We start from the raw sequence: 24,190 nt of genomic DNA on the forward strand, positions 1-24,190 counted from the left end.
GGCTTACAATGAAAATTTTTTGTCTGTCGCAATACTGCTTACAAAGTAATGTTAGTAGATTTTACATACTGATATATAATATTATAAATACTATTATCCTCTAATGTCAATAGATTTGAAACATTTATTGGAAATTTCATGTTGTAAGATATTAAATTTTGATAAAGCTTGTCAATTTCTAATCTTTTTAAAGGACATTCTAAAAGAATATGTTGGAAATCGTCAATTTCATCACACAGACATCTATTATTATCTAACAAACCTATTTTACATTTATTTATACACTGGAAATAAGGCATGGTTACAGCGCATTCGACTTATAATCCGAATAATTGAACGATTACATATATTCTCAAACCATGGTTTGTCCCTTATTTTTGGTTGTATATTCTTAAAAAACTGTCCCTTCTCTCTTAATTCATATTTTAGCTGCCAATTTCCCTTTAGTTCCTTTCGAAAAATTGGAATAAAGTCAGACTCTGGTATTTTTGATGCGAGTAGTCTTCCATTTTTCGCACCATTTTTTGCTAAAGAATCAACTTCTTCATTTCCATCTATACCTGAATGGGCTTTGATCCATTGTAACAAAAATAAGAAAACTTCTGTTGGAGTGAAAGTAAAAAGAAATATATAGGTACTCCAACAGAAGTAAGGAAAAAAAAAAAGACTAAGTAACTAAATAGTTGTGGCTGAAAAGAAGATGTAGTGGGTGAGTGTAAAGAACCTAATTTATTTATTGAGTGTACCTAATTTATTTATTTTGTTCAGTATTAGTTACCATTGGATCCAATAATTTAGTATATTTAGGATTAGTAAGAATTGGTCCATAAATTTGCCTGATCGTTCTTCTTTGGATATGCTCTTATATAAATCTGGTGTCCATTGATAGTCTGATTCTGGATAAGTGTCCGATTCTTCATTTATTTTGTGTATTTGGTTGGATAGATTCGTATTACCGGATGTGGGTGTACGTAGACCTGATCTGTTTATGTGGTTTAGTATTGGTGTGAATTGGTCCATAAATTTGCCTGGTCGTTCTTCTTTGGATATGCCTTTTATGAATCTGGTGTCCACTGATAGTTCGACTTTGGATTAAATGTCTGATTCCACATCTATTTTGGTTATTGAGTTTTGGATTCCTTTGGTATGTTTATTATTGGTATTATTTAGCATTGGTGAGAGTTGTTCCATAAATCTTCCTGATTGTTCTTCTCTGGATATACTATTATGAATCTGGTGTCCATTGTTAGTTCAATTTTGGATTAAGTGTTCAATTCTTTACTTATTTTAGTTACTGATTTTTTTTTATTCACTTAAGTACATTTACTTTTGATATGGTTCGAATTGGCTCACACCTTTTCCTGGTTGTTCCGTCCTTGGATATATCCTTTATAAATCTGATGTCCATGGATAGCTCAATTTTGGTTTTAGTGCTCAATTCGACACTTAGTTATTAGTATGAACTTTAGTACAATATTTAGTTTGTTTGGTTTTTGAAGCAATTCATTAATATTGGTAACAGAGAGTAACATAGTAACATTTTAGCATGAGTTTGAGTCATATATGTATTTATTTTTCCTTGAACCTTAGTTTGTTCTTACTAGGTAATCTTGCGAATCAACGTGGATTGTTAGACTATTGTAAATTTAGTTGTTAATATTTTGAAGTTTAGAAAAAAAAATTTTATGGATAAAATTTTTTTTTCCCGAGTAGATGGGGATTGTAACGGTCACGTTACAAAATTAGCTCTTTAATTATTATTATAATTATTTTCCCTCGGTCTCCATTTAAATTCTCTAATTTCTCGTATAGGACTACTGGGGTGACGTCATACCTCGGTGATGGAACGTACTCCACCTATCGAGAATGATTTCATTTTCTGAGAGAATTTGACGTTCACCTTGGCGAAGAAACGTCTCTCGTTCGCGTTCGTCACTTGGTTTGTGGCTGCTAATTAAGTGGGTTGGTTTGGTACTTGGTACTGGTACCATGAAATGGCGAATGAGTTCCATACACCTTATTTTATAACATCAATCCAGTTTTTTTAAGTAAAAAGTTACCAGCAAGGGTTGTCTGGAGTTAGGGAGACATTTGTGTGACAACTCCTGTTGGAGCCTAATAGGAATCATTCGGTGAGATTTATTTTTTTTGTAATAATTTTTTAATTAGCCATTGTCATGTGTTTTTTGTTGTGGAATATTTAAAATATTAGTCCCATTGTTAAACTTTCTTAGTCAATCTATTAAGGGAAGGGTGTAGATGATTTCGATCTTTATATTATCTTTATATCGATCTTTATATTAATGGGGTTTTTGGTTTTACATAACCAAACATTTTTGAAGTCCTCAAATTAATATTGGAAATAATTACCATTTCTCTGTAGGTTTTAAATTTATTGAACATCCAATATTTTATAAATTCAATATATTTTTACAGATATTTCCTCAAATAAATCATTTCAGTGTCATTTATTCATGTCTTCACACTTAAAATAGTTCAAGGTTACCTGAGATTGGTTTTTTGTTCCATTTTTAATGGCCGGTTTTTCTATACTATTGCTTCTAAAAAGTTCCTCAATTATTTCTTCTTCCCTTTACTTTTTGCTCATGTTTAAAATGAGAAATAAAACTGGGAATGTTTTTTAGCCATTTGGGAGAAACCCTACCATGAAGTCATAGACCTTATTTGACCACCTAGAGAAACCACTACAGCCACAGTCAAGTCATCATGGGAATACGTCTTTTTGGGAACAAGCTATGGGAGCGTTCCAGCTCAATTTTCGTCTTGGCACCTGGGCCTACAGGAGTCATGGGGTCGCACCATCCTGGTGCATCATTTTCTAGGATGTAACCGCAACCTCGTTTGGGAACATTTAGTGAGGTGTTTTAGTAACTATTGGTTTTTTTTTTATATTTCAGACTATCTGTTAAATACACTATGTTTTTTTTCCAGATTTAGGTTACCTCTGGTTTTTTTTGACATATTTGTATATTAGATTATTTGGTTCCCAAACTTTGTATCTACGGTAACTTCTTGTGCACAGGAATAAGCCTAGAGAAAATTAGGTTTTTAATACTTTATTATTGCTTTGATATTGGTTTATGTAATTCGGGTAAATTTATTTTTTTAATATTACTAGCTTGTTTCCCAAATATTTTACTGTTATTCGCTTTATTCCATTTGTTCGGTTAATTTAGGTCATCGTCGGTATTCATCTCAACTTCATTTCTACTTTATTCATTGTATATCTAACTTTGCTTAATTCATTTAGTATTTTCCCTTAGTTAGGCTCATGCCTATTTACATATATTTATTTATATTACTTTTAATATTCATCGGTTTTCCTTTAGTTGTATGTAGCAGGCGTACTATAACCATTTGGTAGAAGACTTATGTAATTTTGTACCCTATATGTTAGTGAAAGGTATTTATACCTGTAATTTTGTAACAGGTAACATTGTTGTTATCTTAGGTTGAACATAACTTTTGCAAACTTTTGTCATGTTAGAGTCACATAATATGAACTTGTTTAACTCAGAGATTGTTAAAAATCTGGTAGTTCATTTTAATAAATGTTTATTTATTTTGTATATCATTTATTTTTATTACTCCTTTATGTTCATTATTACAGGTTTAATATATTTAATATTTGACAGCAGTGTAAGATACCTGGGAGAATGATCGAAGATCATTTTCATGGCGCCCATGATTAGTTAGTTTTATTTATTTTGTTCGTTTTTAGTCATTAGTCATCTCCATTCATTTTCAGTACATTATTCTTATTTTATTATTTCATCTTTTAGTCATCATTACTATCTATATAGAGCTACTGTTCTTCGACAGGCATGCAAACGAGCCGTATCCATCCTTGAGTGTCAAGTTGCTCTCTTGCATCTATAGCTAGCCAACTCTATTCAGTTTGCCTCTGTCTCTTCCCACTTCTACTTCTATCCCTTCTAATTCCTCTTTCTTCAGTACTACTGCACTTTAGTAGTATTTTTTTTTTATTTTTCCTATTGCGGCTTCTCAACGTAGAAGTCACTTCATCCTTTTCTTTACACTCACCCACTACATCTTCTTTTCAGCCACAACTATTTAGTTACTTAGTCTTTTTTTTTTCTTTATCTTAACAAATAATATATTTGGTTTTTTTTTTCAAAGGAAGTTGTACATGTTTTGTATAAAGAAATAGGTACTGTAAAAATATATGAACATACTAGATATGGGAAAAGAATTATGAAGTCTATGAAGTAAAATTTAATAGGTTTCAGGAAGAACTTTTCAAAACAAAGAAATTTTTTTTTGTCAGAAAAAGTTTCAGAACTAGAAAATTTTGATGAACATAACCACATATTAAGAATATTATTAAAGATCTTTTCTGGATACATTATAGAAACTGCAATATTCTACATAAAACCAATCTCAGGTAACCTTGAACTATTTTAAGTGTGAAGACATGAATAAATGACACTGAAATGATTTATTTGAGGAAATATCTGTAAAAATATATTGAATTTATAAAATATTGGATGTTCAATAAATTTAAAACCTACAGAGAAATGGTAATTATTTCCAATATTAATTTGAGGACTTCAAAAATGTTTGGTTATGTAAAACCAAAAACCCCATTAATATAAAGATCGATATAAAGATAATATAAAGATCGAAATCATCTACACCCTTCCCTTAATAGATTGACTAAGAAAGTTTAACAATGGGACTAATATTTTAAATATTCCACAACAAAAAACACATGACAATGGCTAATTAAAAAATTATTACAAAAAAAATAAATCTCACCGAATGATTCCTATTAGGCTCCAACAGGAGTTGTCACACAAATGTCTCCCTAACTCCAGACAACCCTTGCTGGTAACTTTTTACTTAAAAAAACTGGATTGATGTTATAAAATAAGGTGTATGGAACTCATTCGCCATTTCATGGTACCAGTACCAAGTACCAAACCAACCCACTTAATTAGCAGCCACAAACCAAGTGACGAACGCGAACGAGAGACGTTTCTTCGCCAAGGTGAACGTCAAATTCTCTCAGAAAATGAAATCATTCTCGATAGGTGGAGTACGTTCCATCACCGAGGTATGACGTCACCCCAGTAGTCCTATACGAGAAATTAGAGAATTTAAATGGAGACCGAGGGAAAATAATTATAATAATAATTAAAGAGCTAATTTTGTAACGTGACCGTTACACCATGAAATATAAATTTGTTTTCCCCTACTTAAAACATTGTGATACAATTCCAAAATATTAAGTAGTGTATAATTTAAATTAGGATTTAAACAAAGGTTTTTAAGTTTTTCTACAGAACTTTTAGAGTCTGTGAATATAACAAATTTATCATCTTCTTGTTCTAAATACATACTTATTGCTAGTTTTATGGCAATAAGCTCTGCACTGATCGCATTGTATGCATGATAGTATTGGATCGGATAACAGCAAAACTACAGGTTAATTAATGTCCTTAATGTATACTGATGATGTAGTGTTAGTAGGAAATAGTGAAAGCGACTTTTCGTTTTCAGCACAATAAAAACATAAAGTAAGACCAAAATTAGCCATTCACCACTCATACTCAATACAATCTCGAAAAATAAGCGTTATTTTGGGGATTTATATAGGGGATATTATAAGTTGCACCATTTTTTTTTCTATAAAACATTTTGATCTAAAACTTTCCTGAAAACTTCTTTGTAGTCTATATTTTGACATAAACGTGGTTAAAAATCTATATTTCAAATTTCGCCACTCAACTTTTGCGATTAAGCTTTGAAATTCAGGAATCTGCACCTTTTACTTTAAAAACTCATAATTTTTATTAGAATAAGGGCCGGTTGTTCGAACGCTAATCAACAATGATCATTATCAAATAATTAATTACTGTCAATGTCAACTTTGTTTGGGTCGTTAAAAACATAATTAATTACAATTCTAAGACTATAATCAATTAATATAACAATAATTATTAACATAATTAATAATAAATCTCATAATTGTAATTAATTATGTTTTCAGTAACCCAAACAAAGTTGACATTGACAGTTTTGGTGACAGTAATTAAATATTTGATAATGATCATTGTTGATTAGCGTTCGAACAACCGGCCCTAAGACTGTAAGCGTTAAACGGGTTAAATTATCTTCAGAAAGGTAAGAACTGTATTGTGTAAAATTTTCAGAAAAAAATATTAAAATGGAAACTAAACGGAATTGCCAAATGGAACCAAAACCTACCAAAAGTATTTACCTGTTCATTTTGGGGGTGCTTGCCGCTCGCCTATCTGTTTTGGCGCTACTTTGAAATATTTTATGTAAGAAAAAAAATTAATCTAGTTTAGACTTTTCTTTACCTATGAAAAACTTGAGTATAATATGCGAGGCTCTCCTGGACTCGATATTTCGTAATGTGAATCTCCTAAACGGTACCGCTACCGCTGAAGGTCGTACCCTGGAGTCAAAAAACGGCAAAGGAAATATAATTTCCGTGGTGGCGGTACTATTCTCGCCTTGGGAACTTTGTTCCGATTCCATATAAAAGAGTTGGCTGCAGCAGCTCGGTGTTTTTGGTGCTTCTGTTTCAAAATTTATGGGTTCTATAGTCAGTTGCGGCGTGGTCTTCAGGGGTTTCGGCCAGCCTTGACCGTTGGTGCGCAGGAACCATTTGATTTCTTCGAAGAGCTGGATTAGTTTTTCCATGCTGGTGTAATCTGAAAAGATGAAAGAGGTTATAAAAATATATAGTTTATATAGTGTCAATTACAAATTTTTTTATTAAAAGAAATGAACTACACTGAGCGGCACAAAAAATGGCCACCCCACAAAATGGGTAATTTTTGATGTCGTGAATTTTCTAAATCTGTTGTCCGATTTAAGTGATTTTTTTAACATTTTATAGTCTTATTTTTTAACAATATCGCTGTAATAAAATTATTGCTAGACAGGTAAATGAGCATTGTATACCGGGTGTACCAATCAAACTGTGTCTTATTCTCAAAGTTCACCACACCCTGTGTAATATTCTAGCATTTATAAAATATTGAAATTAAAACCCAACTATAGCCGCAGGTTTTCTTTACATTCTGTTTTTTTATTCATTCGCTTATGTTGGATAATAAAAAAGTTAGGTACTTTAACAACTAGCCATGTTCTTCATTAATACAGGGTGTTTCTAAATAAGTGTGACAAACTTTAAGGGGCAAATCTGCATAAAAAAATAATGGCAGTTTGCTTTATAAACACATGTCGGCAAATGCTTCGTTTCCGAGATACTGGATGTTGAATTATTTTCTTACAAACTGACGATTTATTTATTGCTCTAAAACCGGTTGAGATATGAAAATGAAATTTGGCAGGTTTTAAGATACGGTTATTGCACATTTTTTGACATACAACTAAGAATTTTATATTCACCATTGGCGTGCATGCGGGTAATATTACCCGTCATATTACCCGTATGCGCGCCAATGGAGAATATAAAATCCTTAATTGCATGTCAAAAAATTTGCAATAACTGTATCTTAAAACCTACCAAATTTCATTTTCATATCTCAACCGGTTTTAGAGCAATAAATAAATCGTCAGTTTGTAAGAAAATAATTCAACATCCAGTATCTCGGAAACGAAGCATTTGCCGACATGTGTTTATAAAGCAAACGGCCATTATTTTTTATGCAGATTTGCCCCTTAAAGTTTGTCGCACTTATTTAGAAACACCCTGTATTAATGAAGAACATGGCTAGTTGTTAAAGTACATACCTAACTTTTTTATTATCCAACATAAGCGAATGAATCAAAAAACAGAATGTTAAGAAAACCTGCGGCTATAGTTAGGTTTTAATTTCAATATTTTATAAATGCTAGAATATTACACAGGGTGTGGTGAACTTTGAGAATAAAACACAGTTTGATTGGTACACCCGGTATACAATGATCATTTACCTGTCTAGTAATAATTTTATTACAGCGACATTGTTAAAGAATAAGGCTATAAAATGTAAAAAAATCAATAAAATCGGACAACAGATTTAGAAAATTCACGACATCAGAAATTACCCATTTTGTGGGGTGGCCATTTTTTGTGCCGCTCAGTGTATATTAATATTAAGGATTATTAATTCTGAAAATATGATTTTAACGCTTCTAAACCGAAAAAGTACTTAACTTAATATTACAGTATAGTAGTATAGTTAGTAACTTAACTATACTTTGGAATACTTTAACTATCTCGATGATATCTTTCATTATTTCGTAAGCTGGCAATTTAAGGAAAAATCTCGAAACAGGTCGATCTTTATTTTTAAATTGTGAATTTTTTGCATATTATATCATACTAGTGACGTCATCCATCTGGACGTGATGACGTAATCGACAATTTTTTAATGAGAATAGAGGTCGTCCGCTAGCTCATTTGAAAGGTTCTTCAATTCTCTATTCAAACATAAATATAATTATTTATACGGGGTGACCAAAAATTGTTTTTGAATTAAATTAATTGACAGAAAAGAAGAATGTATGTAGGTAATTTATTTAACTCAAAATACATTCTACTGCTGTCAGAAATCGGAAAAAATGTTTATTTCACAAAATGAACATTGTTTTCGCTTAAGGAGAACGGAACAAAATGAAAAATTTTGACGCATGTCAAAATTTTCAATGTATTTTAAATGTATTAATTTTTTTCGAATCCTGAGAAAACTAATAAATATTTAAGTATTTTCTATGGGAAATAAGCCACAATTTTACTAAAAAATGAATTTATTAACGTTTCGAAGCCCAAATCGGGTTTCGTTGTCAAAATACAAAATACTATCAAAATAAACAAAAATGTTGTTGCTAAGTAAAAAAAATTCTTCTAATAATTTATTTAATCTGACTCATTTATATTGGCAATTCAGACGTATATTATACATTTTAAAGTAGAAGACTTTAAAATGATATCACCAATATTTATGAGTTGCGTTCCTGGGACGACTTTACTAAAAGATAGTTCATTCGATTACATGAAATCAATCCCAACTCAAGAATATCCGTCGCAAAAAAATCATAGCATGTGATCTGTCTTTAAAAAGACAACCAAATGCAACGATGACAATAAAATTCTCGCGTTAGAGATTCCATAGTAAATCACGAGGGAAAACCAGGAAAAAAACCTCGTGATACTATCCCGACATCGTAAGTATTTGGTCTTACATTTAATTTACCTTCAAAAAACGAATACCAAATTCTGACTTTAATATGTTTGAATTATAAATAATATTAATTATACATAGATATACAATAAGTAATACTAAAATATAAAATTTGTACTAACTCGATATGTTATTGACTTACTAATCGTGGTATTTTCTTTCTATTGACTTCCTCTTTCAGTATGGGTAACCACATCCTACTGCATTCTGCCGAGGAATTTGCGACACAATTGGTTTCATTTAGCATAATTAGAGCCGCTTCTTTGATTTTTCTCTTTCTACCATCTGTTTCTTTCAGGACTATACTTGAATCTTTCCACGAACTCTATGTTCATTATCCCATGCGTGTTGACATATTTGAGATCTATCAAATTCTGAAAGAGGAAGTTAATAGAAAGAAAATACCACGATTAGTAAGTCAATAACATATCGAGTTAGTACAAATTTTATATTTTAGTATTACTTATTGTATATCTATGTATAATTAATATTATTTATAATTCGAACATATTAAAGTCAGAATTTGGTATTAGTTTTTTGAAGGTAAATTAAATGTAAGACCAAATACGATGTCGGGATAGTATCACGAGGTTTTTTTCCTGGTTTTCCCTCGTGATTTACTATGGAATCTCTAACGCGAGAATTTTACTGTCATCGTTGCATTTGGTTGTCTTTTTAAAGACAGATCACATGCTATGATTTTTTTGCGACGGATATTCTTGAGTTGGGATTGATTTCATGTAATCGAATGAACTATCTTTTAGTAAAGCCGTCCCAGGAACGCAACTCATAAATATTGGTGATATCATTTTAAAGTCTTCTACTTTAAAATGTATAATATACGTCTGAATTGCCAATATAAATGAGTCAGATTAAATAAATTATTAGAAGAATTTTTTTTACTTAGCAACAACATTTTTGTTTATTTTAATAGTATTTTGTATTTTGACAACGAAACCCGATTTGGGCTTCGAAACGTTAATAAATTCATTTTTTAGTAAAATTGTGGCTTATTTCCCATGGAAAATACTTAATTATAAAAATGCCACAAGGAAATAGCTTCAGAACAACATTAATAAATATTTTTGAAAAATTTAAACTCAGAATGAAATATTACATTATTCTTCTTCTTATGCCACTCCTATCGGAGATTGGTAATCATCAAGGCTACCCTGACTTTGTTTACAGCTGACCTAAAAAGTTCATTAGTGGTGCAGCCAAACCACTCTCTCAAATTCCGCAACCATGACATTCTTCTACGGCCTGGATTCCGTTTTCCTTCTATTTTTCCTTGCATTATATTTTGAAGTAATGTACATGTACATTATTACCGAGGGCTAAAAGTCCCTGAAAACTTCTACTATGTTTATTTTAATAAGTTACAGAGGTGAACATAATAAAGAAAATTTAGTGTGATTTTTAATTGCAAATATTTCATTCAAAAGAAACTTTTTTTTATTCTAAGGGACTTTCGGCCCTCGGTAATAAAGTAGTTTTTCATTCTGCGTTTAAATTTTTGAAAAATACTTATTAGTTTCCTCAGGATTCGAAAAAAACGAATACATTTAAAACACATGGAAAATTTTTACAAGCGTCAAAATTTTGCATTTTGCTCCGTTCCCCTTAAATTAAATGTTCAAACTTATAAGAGGCAGGTGGCTGGTGGGAGCTGGCTTGAACATTGAATTTAAGCAAAAAGCAAGGTGAAATAAATTATTTTTCTGTTTTCTGGCAACGGTAAAAATGTATTTTGAATTAAGTAAATTACGTACATACTTTTATTTCTTTTTTTTGTCAATTAATTTAATTCCAATATTTTTTTTGACACACTGTATAAATAATTATGTTAATGTTTATATTACTAAATAGAGAATTGAATAACCTTTGAAATGAGCTAGCACACGACCCCTGTTCTCATTTAAAAAATCATCAATTACGTCGTCACACCCAGGTGGATGACGTCACTTGTACGATATATTATGCCAAAATATCATAATTATTTAAAAATAAAAATCGACCAGTTTCGGGATTTTTCGGGAAATAACTAATTTATTCCTTTCATTTGCACCATACCGTATACTTGTGTGTGATTATAATCGTCCCTAGTATTATAATACTATATCTAATAATTACTATTTTTGTTTCAGGTAAATATTATATTATTATATAATTCGTATGTTCAACTGATTCTTTAAGGTAAGTCATGGACATTAAATGAAAAAAGATAGATGAAGTATTACGAGGAAAACGAAAAGCCCTAGATACAAAGTTTACTACTTTTTAAACAATTAGAATAATTGAAATAAAAATATAATAAACAATATTTTAAATCCAAGACTTTTCGTTAATAAACTGCTTTCTGGCTGCATCCCATATCTCCGGATTTTACAATATATAATCACATAGAGACGACGAAATAGGAGAAAGCAAATAGAGGACACTTAGGCCACGCATTTACCTTCTCTTCGTCTAGGAAAAGGACCGAAAGACAGTTTCTAAATACTCACAAATTGAGTAAAAATGAAAAAGATAAAAAAGGGTTCAAGGCAGGTTTTGTTTATATTCGATTCAGAGTTGGACTACCATCTCCATATAGTAACTATTTCAGCATCCTTATGCATCATCAGTGAAGATTATGCAGTCACAACTCTGAAGGGAATACAAACATTCTGCCTCTTTTAAAGCAAACCATCGCGATGCGATGAACCCGCCTTTTGAGACGCAATACAGCGACATCTCTCGTATTACGAGGAAAACGAAAAGCCCTAGATACAAAGTTTACTACTTTTTAAACAATTAGAATAATTGAAATAAAAATATAATAAACAATATTTTAAATCCAAGACTTTTCGTTAATAAACTGCTTTCTGGCTGCATCCCATATCTCCGCATAATCTTCACTGATGATGCATAAGGATGCTGAAATAGTTACTATATGGAGATGGTAGTCCAACTCTGAATCGAATATAAACAAAACCTGCCTTGAACCCTTTTTTATCTTTTTCATTTTTACTCAATTTGTGAGTATTTAGAAACTGTCTTTCGGTCCTTTTCCTAGACGAAGAGAAGGTAAATGCGTGGCCTAAGTGTCCTCTATTTGCTTTCTCCTATTTCGTCGTCTCTATGTGATTATATATTGTAAAATCCGGAGATATGGGATGCAGCCAGAAAGCAGTTTATTAACGAAAAGTCTTGGATTTAAAATATTGTTTATTATATTTTTATTTCAATTATTCTAATTGTTTAAAAAGTAGTAAACTTTGTATCTAGGGCTTTTCGTTTTCCTCGTAATACGAGAGATGTCGCTGTATTGCGTCTCAAAAGGCGGGTTCATCGCATCGCGATGGTTTGCTTTAAAAGAGGCAGAATGTTTGTATTCCCTTCAGAGTTGTGACTGCATAATCTTCACTGATGATGCATAAGGATGCTGAAATAGTTACTATATGGAGATGGTAGTCCAACTCTGAATCGAATATAAACAAAACCTGCCTTGAACCCTTTTTTATCTTTTTCATTTTTACTCAATTTGTGAGTATTTAGAAACTGTCTTTCGCTCCTTTTCCTAGACGAAGAGAAGGTAAATGCGTGGCCTAAGTGTCCTCTATTTGCTTTCTCCTATTTCGTCGTCTCTATGTGATTATATATTGTAAAATCCGGAGATATGGGATGCAGCCAGAAAGCAGTTTATTAACGAAAAGTCTTGGATTTAAAATATTGTTTATTATATTTTTATTTCAATTATTCTAATTGTTTAAAAAGTAGTAAACTTTGTATCTAGGGCTTTTCGTTTTCCTCGTAATACGAGAGATGTCGCTGTATTGCGTCTCAAAAGGCGGGTTCATCGCATCGCGATGGTTTGCTTTAAAAGAGGCAGAATGTTTGTATTCCCTTCAGAGTTGTGACTGCATAATCTTCACTGATGATGCATAAGGATGCTGAAATAGTTACTATATGGAGATGGTAGTCCAACTCTGATTCGAATATAAACAAAACCTGCCTTGAACCCTTTTTTATAGATGAAGTAGTTTTCAATCCTAATAGCAACATTAATAATATTTAAAAATATTAAAATATTACTAAAATATTTTTAAATTGAAAACTTATTGGTCCAATTCCTTGGTAACACCTCCATGGCTTCTAAAATTTGCAAGCCAGATGGATGCTGAAGCGAAGAAGACAAGAGGGAATTCAAAAACTTACAATTTACGACCCCGTCTGTTCAGCTGGTAAATTCCAACAGAAAATGGACCTAGTTACTCAAAAAAGTAAGAAGTAAGGACCAATATAAAAAAAAACTAGGTCCATTTTCTGTTGCAATTTACCAGCTGAACAACCGGGGTCGTGAATTGTAAGCTTTTGAATTCCCTCTTGTCTTCTTCGCTTTAGCATTCATCTGGCTTGCAAATTTTAGAAGCCATGGAGGTGTTACCAAGGAATTGGACCAATAAGTTTTCAATTTAAAAATCTTTTAGTAATATTTTAATATTTTTAAATATTATTAATGTTGCTATTAGGATTGAAAACTAGGATTGAAAACTACTTAATCTTTCAATTGCCAGATGACGCCAGTCACCTAGTCCATTCACGTCAGTTGCGGTGTGGGGGATAAACTCTCGGTGTTGGTCAATTGGAGTATGGAGCAGCAGGCCTACGCTCTCTCCGATGAGACTCCAACAAGAGTCGAAAATCGTCGATTCAGAGGGCTGGACTGCGCTCCGTATTTTATCTGAAAAATAAAATTATTTTGCCTTCGCATTGCAACTGAATAAAAATGGAATTTTATTTTATTTTTATATTGGTCGTTACTTCTTTGACTAACTAGGTCCATTTTCTGTTGGAATTTACCAGCTGAACAGACGGGGTCGTGAATTGTAAGTTTTAGAATTCCCTCTTGTCTTCTTCGCTTCAGCATCCATCTGGCTTGAAAATTTTAGAAGCCATGGAGGTGTTACCAAGGAATTGGACCAATAAGTTTTCAATTTAAAAATCTTTTAGTAATATTTTAATATTTCTAAATATTATTAATGTTGCTATTAGGATTGAAAACTACTTCATCTTTCAATTGCCAGATGACGCTAGTCACCTAGTCCATTCACGTCAGTTGCGGTGTGGGGGATAAACTCTCGGTGTTGGTCAATTGGAGTATGGAGCAGCAGGCCTACGCTCTCTCCGATGAGACTCCAACAAGAGTCGAAAATCGTCGATTCAGAGGGCTGGACTGCGCTCCGTATTCTAATTGAAAAATAAGATTGTTTTGCCTTCGCATTGCAACTGAATAAAAAAAATGGAATTTTATTTTATTTTTGAAAAAGGATATTTTAATACGAAAATTAGTATTTAAATAAGTATGGATAGGACGGCCACATTGAAGACTGTTCACGTACAAATTGACAGAAACAAATGTTTAATTCAGATGAAAAAGCTAGATCATAATCAAATAATGAGTATAAAATTTATAGGAGGTAATTTTCATAACCCCACATGTCCAAAAATATTTTTTTTAGAGGAGAGATGTTTCTAATTCGTCATTTTAGAACGCATTGTCTGTCATGTTTATTGCTGATCAAAAACCCATATTTCCAGTTGTAATATTAATTTAAAAGTAGATGTTTAAAGCAAAACCCCACGTCTGATATGTGACGGTTATAGCAAAACCCCACATTTTCTATTCATCCATAGAGAAGTAAGTATTCCAATCACGTGACTTAAATACATGGTTTTGATTTGATTGTTATTGTTGACAGTACACAATCTTTGGTTAGTGTCAGAGGAAGGTTATAATTTAATGTTGGTTTGTGCTTAATTGAGTAAAATTATGAGGTTAAATGAAGGTAATATTTAGATAGTAAATTAGTATTAGTTGGAAGAGCAAGTTCTGGATCACGAAAAAGACAAAAGACAGTTCCAAAGCGTCCTCTTCTTAAGGAAAAGAGATACGCTTCTCCTGCTGGTGGTTGTGTGTTCATAGGTTGCTTACATAAAGGTAAAGCTTTTAAATGTTGTATAGTTCGGCTTAGTGATGCCCGTGCATTTCGGAAGACTCTTTATTGGAAACCCGAAAAACTTTTCAGGACCAATTAGTTGGTAGGTTCATAATAACAAAAAACGTTCAACGTCGGAGGTCCCGACAGTCTTGCTTAGGCCTAGGTTTATAACAAGCAAAATCCAAACCAAAATCGACTTCCGTTACCTACCGATTTCCTCTTACTTCTGGGGGTAGCGTAACTGTGTGTAGATCTTTCTTTTTGCACATATATATAAATACACTAAAATAAATAATAATGTTATGCTAAACTATAGTAAATTGATTTAATCAAAACACCACATATCCAAACCTGTTATGTTCATAACCCCACATGTGACATGTGTGTCATGCATAACCCCACATCTAATAACTTTTATATCATATTTTTAATTTGTTATACCACTTTCTACACAAGTAAGTAGTTTTCTTAGCTCATAAACCAATACTGAATTATAACTATATTACATAAATATGTTTTGGTAAAATAATATAGGTGAATCGGTTTTTTTACTCTCCTGAAAAAATAGCCAATGTGGACATGTGGGGTTATGAAAATTAGCTCCTCGACTCGTAAAATATGAGAAAAACACTGACCAAAACGCACTTACACACCAATGATCTGAAGGCCTACAATTTGTTCAAAGCAATAAAAATCGTTCTTTGCATACACGAATATTTAAATGTCCTCATGAGAAACTATATTTGGAACGTCTCAAAAGATCGGTCTTAAGGATTCGACACTTCTTAAGAACCTCCTGTCCAACATTGAAACAGAAGAAAAACTACAAAAGTTATGCGATCAGACGAATTCAGACGAAGTTGAAGATGGATATTTGCCACTATTTGAGGAAAATAGTTTGAAAAAACAAAAGAAACAAAATGTACGTACAATATGCGAACAAAAAATTTCAGATATATACTTATAAATGTTCCGTTTATTACTTTCCTATTCATATTATCTGCGGGAAAGTTGACAAAGAAAATAGACAAGGAGATCACAGGTTGACAGAGGTATAGTTGTCCCGAGAAATGGGCTATCTGTTGTACTCACAATGAATCACTCTGAGCTTTATCAGCTTGATGCATAAAAATTCAGATCAACTATTTAATGTGAATTTTAAATTCTTTTCATGAACGACAGATGCAACTTTGTGGTCTCTTTATTGCCGTAATGAGTTAAAATAAGTCAACTCAGACTTAATTGATATTTCATCGGTTCCGTCAACGTCTGTTTCCCTCCTATCCGGACTACTTCTGGTTTAGCATTTATAATCATCTTGACTTTCATTTCCTAGTTTTTTGGTATCGGCAAGGTTTATTCCGATAGGATATAAAATTGTAAATGCTTGTTATGGTAAAATCGGTGTTCAGTATTTATTATAATATGTATTAAGTTAATTACTTCTTTGTAAGGTATGCGATTACTGGTCGTAACATTAGATTATCAATAGTCGCAAATACAGGGTGTCCCCGAAAATAGTGCGCTCCTTAAAGGTGTAGATAGAATGAACAATGTTGAGCAAAAAAGTCTTATAACATTTTTGAAGTTATACTTCTTTAGGCGCGATTGAGATTGAGGGTGAATTTATATTGATCTGCGCGCATGCGCACACCGACAGTATGGTATTAGTCGTTATAAGGGCACTGATTGGGTGTTGAAATGATCTGTCAATAATAAATAATTGTTCAATATGAAGGTAAACAAATGTATAATATAATAATTTTATTGTTGTGAGGACAGAAACAAAAAAGTTTATAATTGTAGTGACTTTTAAATAGTTTTTAAAGCAACAGGTACGTAATAATTGTAAATGTTTCATAGGTACCTACCTATTTGAATCTACCAAAATACATAGTATGTAATACTTTTATTTACATAATTTGATTACCATCAAAATTTCTATCAATATTCATCTAATATATTGTTTTCTTACTCTATGTTTTGTTGTATTTTTTCAATTCTAAATAATTTCAATTCAAAATCAAAATAATTAGATTTATGTAATTCAAAAATGTCAAAAGTTTAATCCGTTTAGTTAGTCGATCTTCGCACATAATGACACGTTGTCTCCGTGGCGAAGCGTTTAATGCGAATGAACCCCAATACAACGCCAATACCAACCGCGCTGATAAGTTGGTTCGAATCCCAATATAAACTTTTATTTTTTTATACATTTTATGATTGTAAGTATATTTATTATATAATTTTATTTTCAGAAAATACGTATTTAGTTAAAAAAATTTCCGACAATTAATGTTCAAAAATCATTTGTGGCATTTTTAATGTGTTTGTGTGTGTTTTATTCTTTTGTTATTTTAATTTTTGGCACTGTTTTAATAAAAATGTTTGAGAAGTAGTAAGTATAAATTTATAGTTTAATATTTAAATAAAATATAAATAAAAAGTATATTAATTTCGTTTATAATCATATAATCATATAATAGAAGTATAACTTCTTACGTGCGTACAAAGTACACACACATTCTTTTTTCTAAACTCAGCCGTTTGGCCAAAAAACGAAAATACATTTTGACATGCAAATTAAAGTCTGGCAACACCGCCCAACACAAAAGCTAAAGGTTGACACATTTAAAAATAGTAGGTTTGTAGGTCATTTGTATTTTTGGTATAGGTAGTAAAGTAAAAATGTAAATATTAACCAAATGGCTAGTTTTTACATTTTTTCACCCCTTGGTTTGTGTGATGTTATTGACATTTTATATTTGGGGTCATTTAGTTTTATTCCAATAGAACAGGTATTTCTTAACAATGAGGAATTTGTAAAGGATGCAGAAAGGGTAAAAGGTGCAATATTTTATCAATTACCCAGAACACTAAATGTAAAGACCTATAATTTTTTTGCAAAATTGTTTTGCCGGTACTTCTTGAAGACGTGCCTTCGCAAACACGACGCGACGTCAAATGTGGTTTCTTCACGACGGAGCCCCAGCACATTTTACCAAAGCTGTGAAAAATCGGACACGTGGCCACTCGTAACTTTTAGTGACAAAAATTTTCAAATCAAAATGTACACCGGCCAATTCGTAACTTTTTTATTACCTGACCTGCCAACTCGAAATTTTCTTCAGGTGAATTCGAAACCATTTATTAAATATAATACCTTAAATCTAAACCGAATGTTTCTTGGTTTGCTTAAAAACATTATATTTGCATTATATGTACAGTCACAATCACTGAATAGTTTACACCCTTATTTTTATATTGTAATATGTACTGTAAAATCGCAGTGTCGTACGGATTTACTAAACGTCAAATTGCTTGTCAAAAATTTTAGTGCGTATTGAAGAATAAAATAAGAAGTTATTAAAAGCGTCCAAAATGCCGTTTATATCACGCGCAAAACCAAAAGTAATTGCCAAACTCAATAATTTTAACTCAATTTTATTTAAAAAAAATGCCTTTCTATACTTTCCGTTTTGATAAATTTTGTAAAATAGATTTATTTTATTTTGATTTTTTAATTTTAATCAACCTATTCTGGCTCCGCCACTGGTAACGTCACTTTGACGTAAAAGGTGCGTTTAAACGAGGTAAAAATTCAAAAAATTGGCCACTGGATATTAAAGGGTGTAAACTATTCAGTGATTGTGACTGTACCTATAAACAATAACAAAAATTGAAATATCTTAATAAAATAATTGAAACATCCCACTGAGAGGGCTAAAGATGGCAGCACAAAAATTTTCACTTCACATGATAATTTCAAAGTACCTATTCGATATTTTGTCAAAGTATTCGATACGATACAACATCATTGTATCGTATTTGATTCGCCACCTATTGTTCTCATTTATAGGACTCTCCTTCTTCTCTATTAAATGTAAGAAAATGTAAAGATATAGAAGAACTGCAAAACAAATAAGACAACTTCAACCTACATAAAAAAAGTCAAAGAACTAGCCGGAATAGGGAATAGAAGAACCTCAAATATATTGCTCGACAAAAATGGAAATATTATAATGGAGACAGAACGAAAACTACGACGATGGAAAGAGTACATCGAGGAACTATTTCATGACCAGAGAGAAGCTAGTACATCCGTAGATAGCCAAACGGGAGATGTAGGCCCAGAGATAACCAAATCAGAGGTTAGTCAGGTAATAGACTCTATAAAAACCAATAAATCTGCTTAAGATAAATTACCTAGCGATCTGATAAAGTTGGTGAACGAGAAAACCTGCACATAATAGTAGAACTGTTCAACGCTATCTTTACTACGGGAATCATCCTTAGAGAAATGTTGACATCAGCAAATATGTGTTTGCCAAAGAAAGTGAATGCCAAAGAATGCAGTGACTACGAACAATAAGCTTAATGTCACATACCTTGAAAATTATCCACGCCAGAATACACTCTAAACTGGAGCTGGATATTAGTGACACTCAAGATGGGTTCCGCAATGGTATGGGTACCAGAGAGGCATTATTCTCCTTCAACGTGCTGACACAGAGATGTTTGGATGTTAACCGTCCTCTTTACGTCTGTTTTATAGACTACAATAAAGCGTTTGATAAAGTAAAACATGATCGACTCATGGAAATTCTAAAAACTAAAAATCTAGATGAAAGAGATTTAAGACTAATAACACACCTCTATTACAATCAGCGAGCAATAGTAAGAATTGAAAAAGTAACATCTGAAGAAATGGAAATAAAGAGAGGAGTCCGGCAAGGCTGCATACTATCATCTCTATTATTTAACGCTTATTCTGAAGAGGTAATGCGAGAAACTCTGAAAGATGAAACAGTCGGCATAGGAGTAAATGGAGTCTTTGTTAACAACATCAGATATGCAGATGATACAGTAATAATAGCCGATAGTTTACAAGATCTGCAAAGACTCATGAGTAAAATAGTAAGGTGTAGTAGGGAGTACGGACTCTCTCTCAATATCAAAAAGACGAAGTTTATGAAAATTAGTAAAAACAGCCATAATACTAACGAAATCTTAATAGTAGAGGGCCAACAGATCGAAAGAGTAAAAAAGTACGCTTACCTAGTGAATAAAACTGCAAGAACCTTTACAAACTAGGTTTTAATATACTAGAAATCTGATTAACGAAATTATTACAATAAAATGACATTAAGCAATTTATGTCTCAAGAAGTAAAAACGTTTCTCCATTCACAAGGAATACCGACAAGCCGAACAACATCGTATAATCCTAAAGGCATATTTGAGCCAGCAAAAGTGATGTCTAGAGAAAAATGTTGTTTAAGCAAGTCGTGACCTATTACTACATCAGCACATAAATCTTAAATTATTACAATAAAATGACATTAAGCATCTGACAGTAACTAAGAGGAGAAATACAAACATAGTTCACAAACTACTACACCTAGGAACACTTATAACAGAAAATAATGACTACACTGCAGAAATCAAAGTGAGAATCGAAAAAGCACGTTTTAATTTTATGAAAATGAAAAAGGTCCTATGTAGCAAAGATTTAACATTGGCTCTTAAAGTACGCCTAACAAAATGTTTCGTATACAGTGTACTATACTATGGAGTGGAATCATGGACGTTAAATGTAGAGACAATGAGACGACTTAACGCCTTTGAAATGTGGACCTATAGAAGAATTATGAGGGTTTCCTGGGTAGATAGAGTTACGAACAACGAAGTACTAAGAAGAATAGGTAAAGAGAAGGAAGTTGAACTTACAATTAAAGGAATAAATCTACAGTATCTCGGACATGGGGCGCGGGGCGAGAAGTATGGCATCCTGCGACTCATAATGCAAGGAAAGATAGATGTCAGAAGAAGCATCGGAAGAAGACGAATTTCATGGCTGAAGAACCTGGGAGAATGGTTTGGATGCAGCTCAAAACAACAATTTAGAGCTACTGCCTCAAAAATTAAAATAGCTATGATCATTGCCAACCTCCGTAGCGGAGATGGCACCTGAAGAAGAAGAAGATAGGACTCTCAGTACCTTTATTTCAAAGATCTCCATGCGGTTTACAGATTTTTGAGTCAATATCCAAGTTTCACATCCATAGCTCACTATCGGTCGGATTATGATCTTGCAGATTCGTAGCTTAGTTTTTTGATACATACATCTCGTGATTTAAATATCTGGTTCATAGCAAAGTATGCCGTATTGGCTAGAATACTGCAAAATCTACTTACCAATAAAACCAGCATAGAACGCATACCGGGCCAGGGGTAAAACAGCATACTGCAAGTACCCTCCAAGTAGATCAGTTAACGCTAGAAGAGTCACTCGTTTCTTTCGACCAGTGGTGGCTGTCTTCACAACTTCAATTAACAACCGGAAATAACTAACTATATCGTCAACAAAAGCGTTGCTGTCTATGTTGAAAACTGTTACGTCTGGCAGTAAGTCTTCTAGTATCATCCTGGTCGTCAATATAGCTATTTCCTCTAGAGACCAGCATTGTTTATAGACATCGGCTGGAGTAAATAGAACTGTCCCGACTCCGTTTATGCTTTCGTTTGGATCGTCGCAAGGTTTGATCTTTGGTGTAGCTTTAACTACAGTTAAAATATAAATAAATATAAAAATTGGCAAATGTGACATTACAAAGACAGTGTCAGTTTTGAATGATTGATTGAAATTGGTTTGTAGCATTATTTGAAATAATGTTGCGTATCTGATTGTTTGTAATTGGTTGAAACATAGGGATATTTACCCAGCTCGTCTTCTTCAACCTCCATTTTCTATCGAAGGTTGTCCAAAATAAAATATTGACTGAGATAATTGCAAGTTATTAAAGTGTGCTAATTTTAAAGAAATTTTTAATCAAGTTATTCAATTTGTTTATCCCAGAGGGCGATTATTTAAACAGTACTTGCCCAAACAGTCACTATAATAGAGGTACATATTTCGTAAATCGGAATCGATTCTTTGAGGCGTCGTTTTTAAGGTAAATTAAAAAAATATTCAACATTTTATTAAATGTATTATTATTTATAATTACTAAATTAAATTAAAAAACAGTTTGAAAAAGGACTGACTTTCTATAGCATACAAACATTTATAATAACTTTGACATCCTTCATGCCACACGCTTGTAAGTAGGCTCAATCAGAAACTCGTGAAAAAACGGAAAAAACACACTGTCCAGAAAAAACAGAAACTTCTGTGACTAATAGGAAACAAGATCGCATATACTTTCATTGTCTATTACAGTTGAGTCCGCGAGTCTTTACCCGTGCGTCATTAATACCTGGCGAGATAAAACACATACTTTTTATCTAGCATCATTCTCTTCCACGCATGAAACTCATGACAAACCAGCTGCCGTTTGTTATAGGGCTTTTCATCGACTGTCATTTGCTTCGAGCTTCTGTCATGTGTCACATAATATTAATATATCTACGCCATACGTCTTTGGTTTGTATCATTGGTATATACCAAAAACGTATGACGTAGATATATTAATATTATGTGACACATGACAGAAGCTCGAAACAAATGACTGTGAATGAAAAGCCCTATTAAGTAACATCACAACATGTTATTTTTATGAACCATCTAGAATCTAGACTCAGTGCATTGAAAAGAGATAGGTACAGAAAAAGACGATTCGGTATGTTTTCATATTTTAAGCACAATTTGTTTGACGTTTCTGCTTTGTTTAATTTTGTGGCTGTCAGTCAGTTGAACTTTTTGCGGTTTTTGTCGAATTTTTGCGTTTTGAAGTTTCTTTAAATTACACAAACAGTTGTTTTCACAACTAATTTTATATTGGGCTTTGAAATTTTAAGGTAAATAATTCTATTTTGGCAATTAATATTTAAAACATACAAAGAATAACGTCATTCACACAGTAAAGAAATGACTGTGTTTAGATTTCCGTCAAAGTGAATAAAATAACAAAAATAAAATATGTTGTTGGATTTTTTTATAAATTGTTTATTTATTTATTAATCAATAATAATAAAAGAATTTATTAAGCTACTTCAAATGTAGCTGTAATTCTGCACAAAAATTTTGAAGCAAAACTTACATTTGACATTCTATATATTTGATAACGTCAAATTTTATAATGTAACCCGTAATCGGAACAGTAGCCACTTTCTGTCAGAAAAGTTATTTGAACAAGTTGTTCCAAATATAGTCCTGTCGCCAGGGGGGGTACAACGGCCTCCTGTATTCAGATGGACTTACCAAGTTTTTTTTTATGTATTTTGACCTGTAGAACACGAATTTTTTGGGTAACAGTTGATCCGGATGTCGATAAGATTGTTATAAACCAAGAAGTTGAGGAATCACATAACAGCGATTTCTCGCAAAACAAAACATTTTTTTGTATTTTTTGGGCCATTCTAACCAAAAAAGTTCCTACAAATTTTTTCGTAGGATGCATAGTTTTCGAGATAAACGCGGTTAAACTTTCAAAAAATCGAAAAATTGTAATTTTTGAACCCGAAAAACTTTTGATTAAAAAATAGAATAGCAATTCTGCTTACCGCATTTGAAAGTTCAAGTCAAATTATATCGGTTTTAATTATTTGTATTGCTAAAAATGTATTATGTTATTGTTAAAACAAAGCTATAAACACCTAGTGCTTGAGTGATGTTTCAATGATTTCTCATTTAAAATCGAACGAGTACGTAGAGGAGGTAAAAGTGCAAGCGGGGCTATTTCTAAGTAGCATGCATTAAAACGCATGTATTAGGCTACGGCTCCACGGGCGAGAAATTGACGCTAGCAGTAGCCGTAAAACGAACTTAGGGTTCCGCGAAACGGATAAGGAATAGCCGAACTGAACCGACTACGCATAAGTCCTGTAGTCGGTTCAGTTCGGCTATTCCTCTTTCGTTGCGCGGGACCTTAAGTTCGCTTTACGGCTACTGCTAGCGTCAATTTCTCGCCCGTGGAGCCGTTCGCTAGGCACGGGAAACACTATGTGTTTACAGCTTTTTTGAACAATCAAAAAATAAATTTTTAGCAATGCAAATATT

General features: G+C 32.4%; 2 protein-coding genes across 3 annotated transcripts in view; one reads left to right on the forward strand and one right to left on the reverse strand.

Annotated features, from left to right (window-relative positions):
* Window positions 1–21,876, reverse strand: part of LOC114326416 (uncharacterized) — a 52,445-nt gene extending 30,569 nt beyond the window's left edge. The window contains exons 1-2 of one of the 2 annotated variants that reach the window (XM_028274781.2): window positions 21,388–21,876; window positions 6,369–6,725 (exon numbers count right to left, since the gene is read on the reverse strand). In XM_028274781.2, coding sequence (XP_028130582.1) covers window positions 6,369–6,725; window positions 21,388–21,850 — 820 coding nt within the window. In that variant the 5' untranslated portion in view covers window positions 21,851–21,876. Of the gene's footprint in view, window positions 1–6,368; window positions 6,726–20,248; window positions 20,469–21,387 lie in introns of those variants that run through there. The other variant, XM_028274782.2, reaches the window with a different exon arrangement.
* The window catches only part of LOC114326418 (uncharacterized), a 376,347-nt gene that overhangs the window by 183,136 nt on the left and 169,021 nt on the right, over window positions 1–24,190 (forward strand). The window lies entirely within an intron of this gene.

The sequence above is a fragment of the Diabrotica virgifera genome, chromosome 1 (assembly GCF_917563875.1).
Source record: "Diabrotica virgifera virgifera chromosome 1, PGI_DIABVI_V3a".
Classification (NCBI taxonomy): domain Eukaryota; kingdom Metazoa; phylum Arthropoda; class Insecta; order Coleoptera; family Chrysomelidae; genus Diabrotica; species Diabrotica virgifera.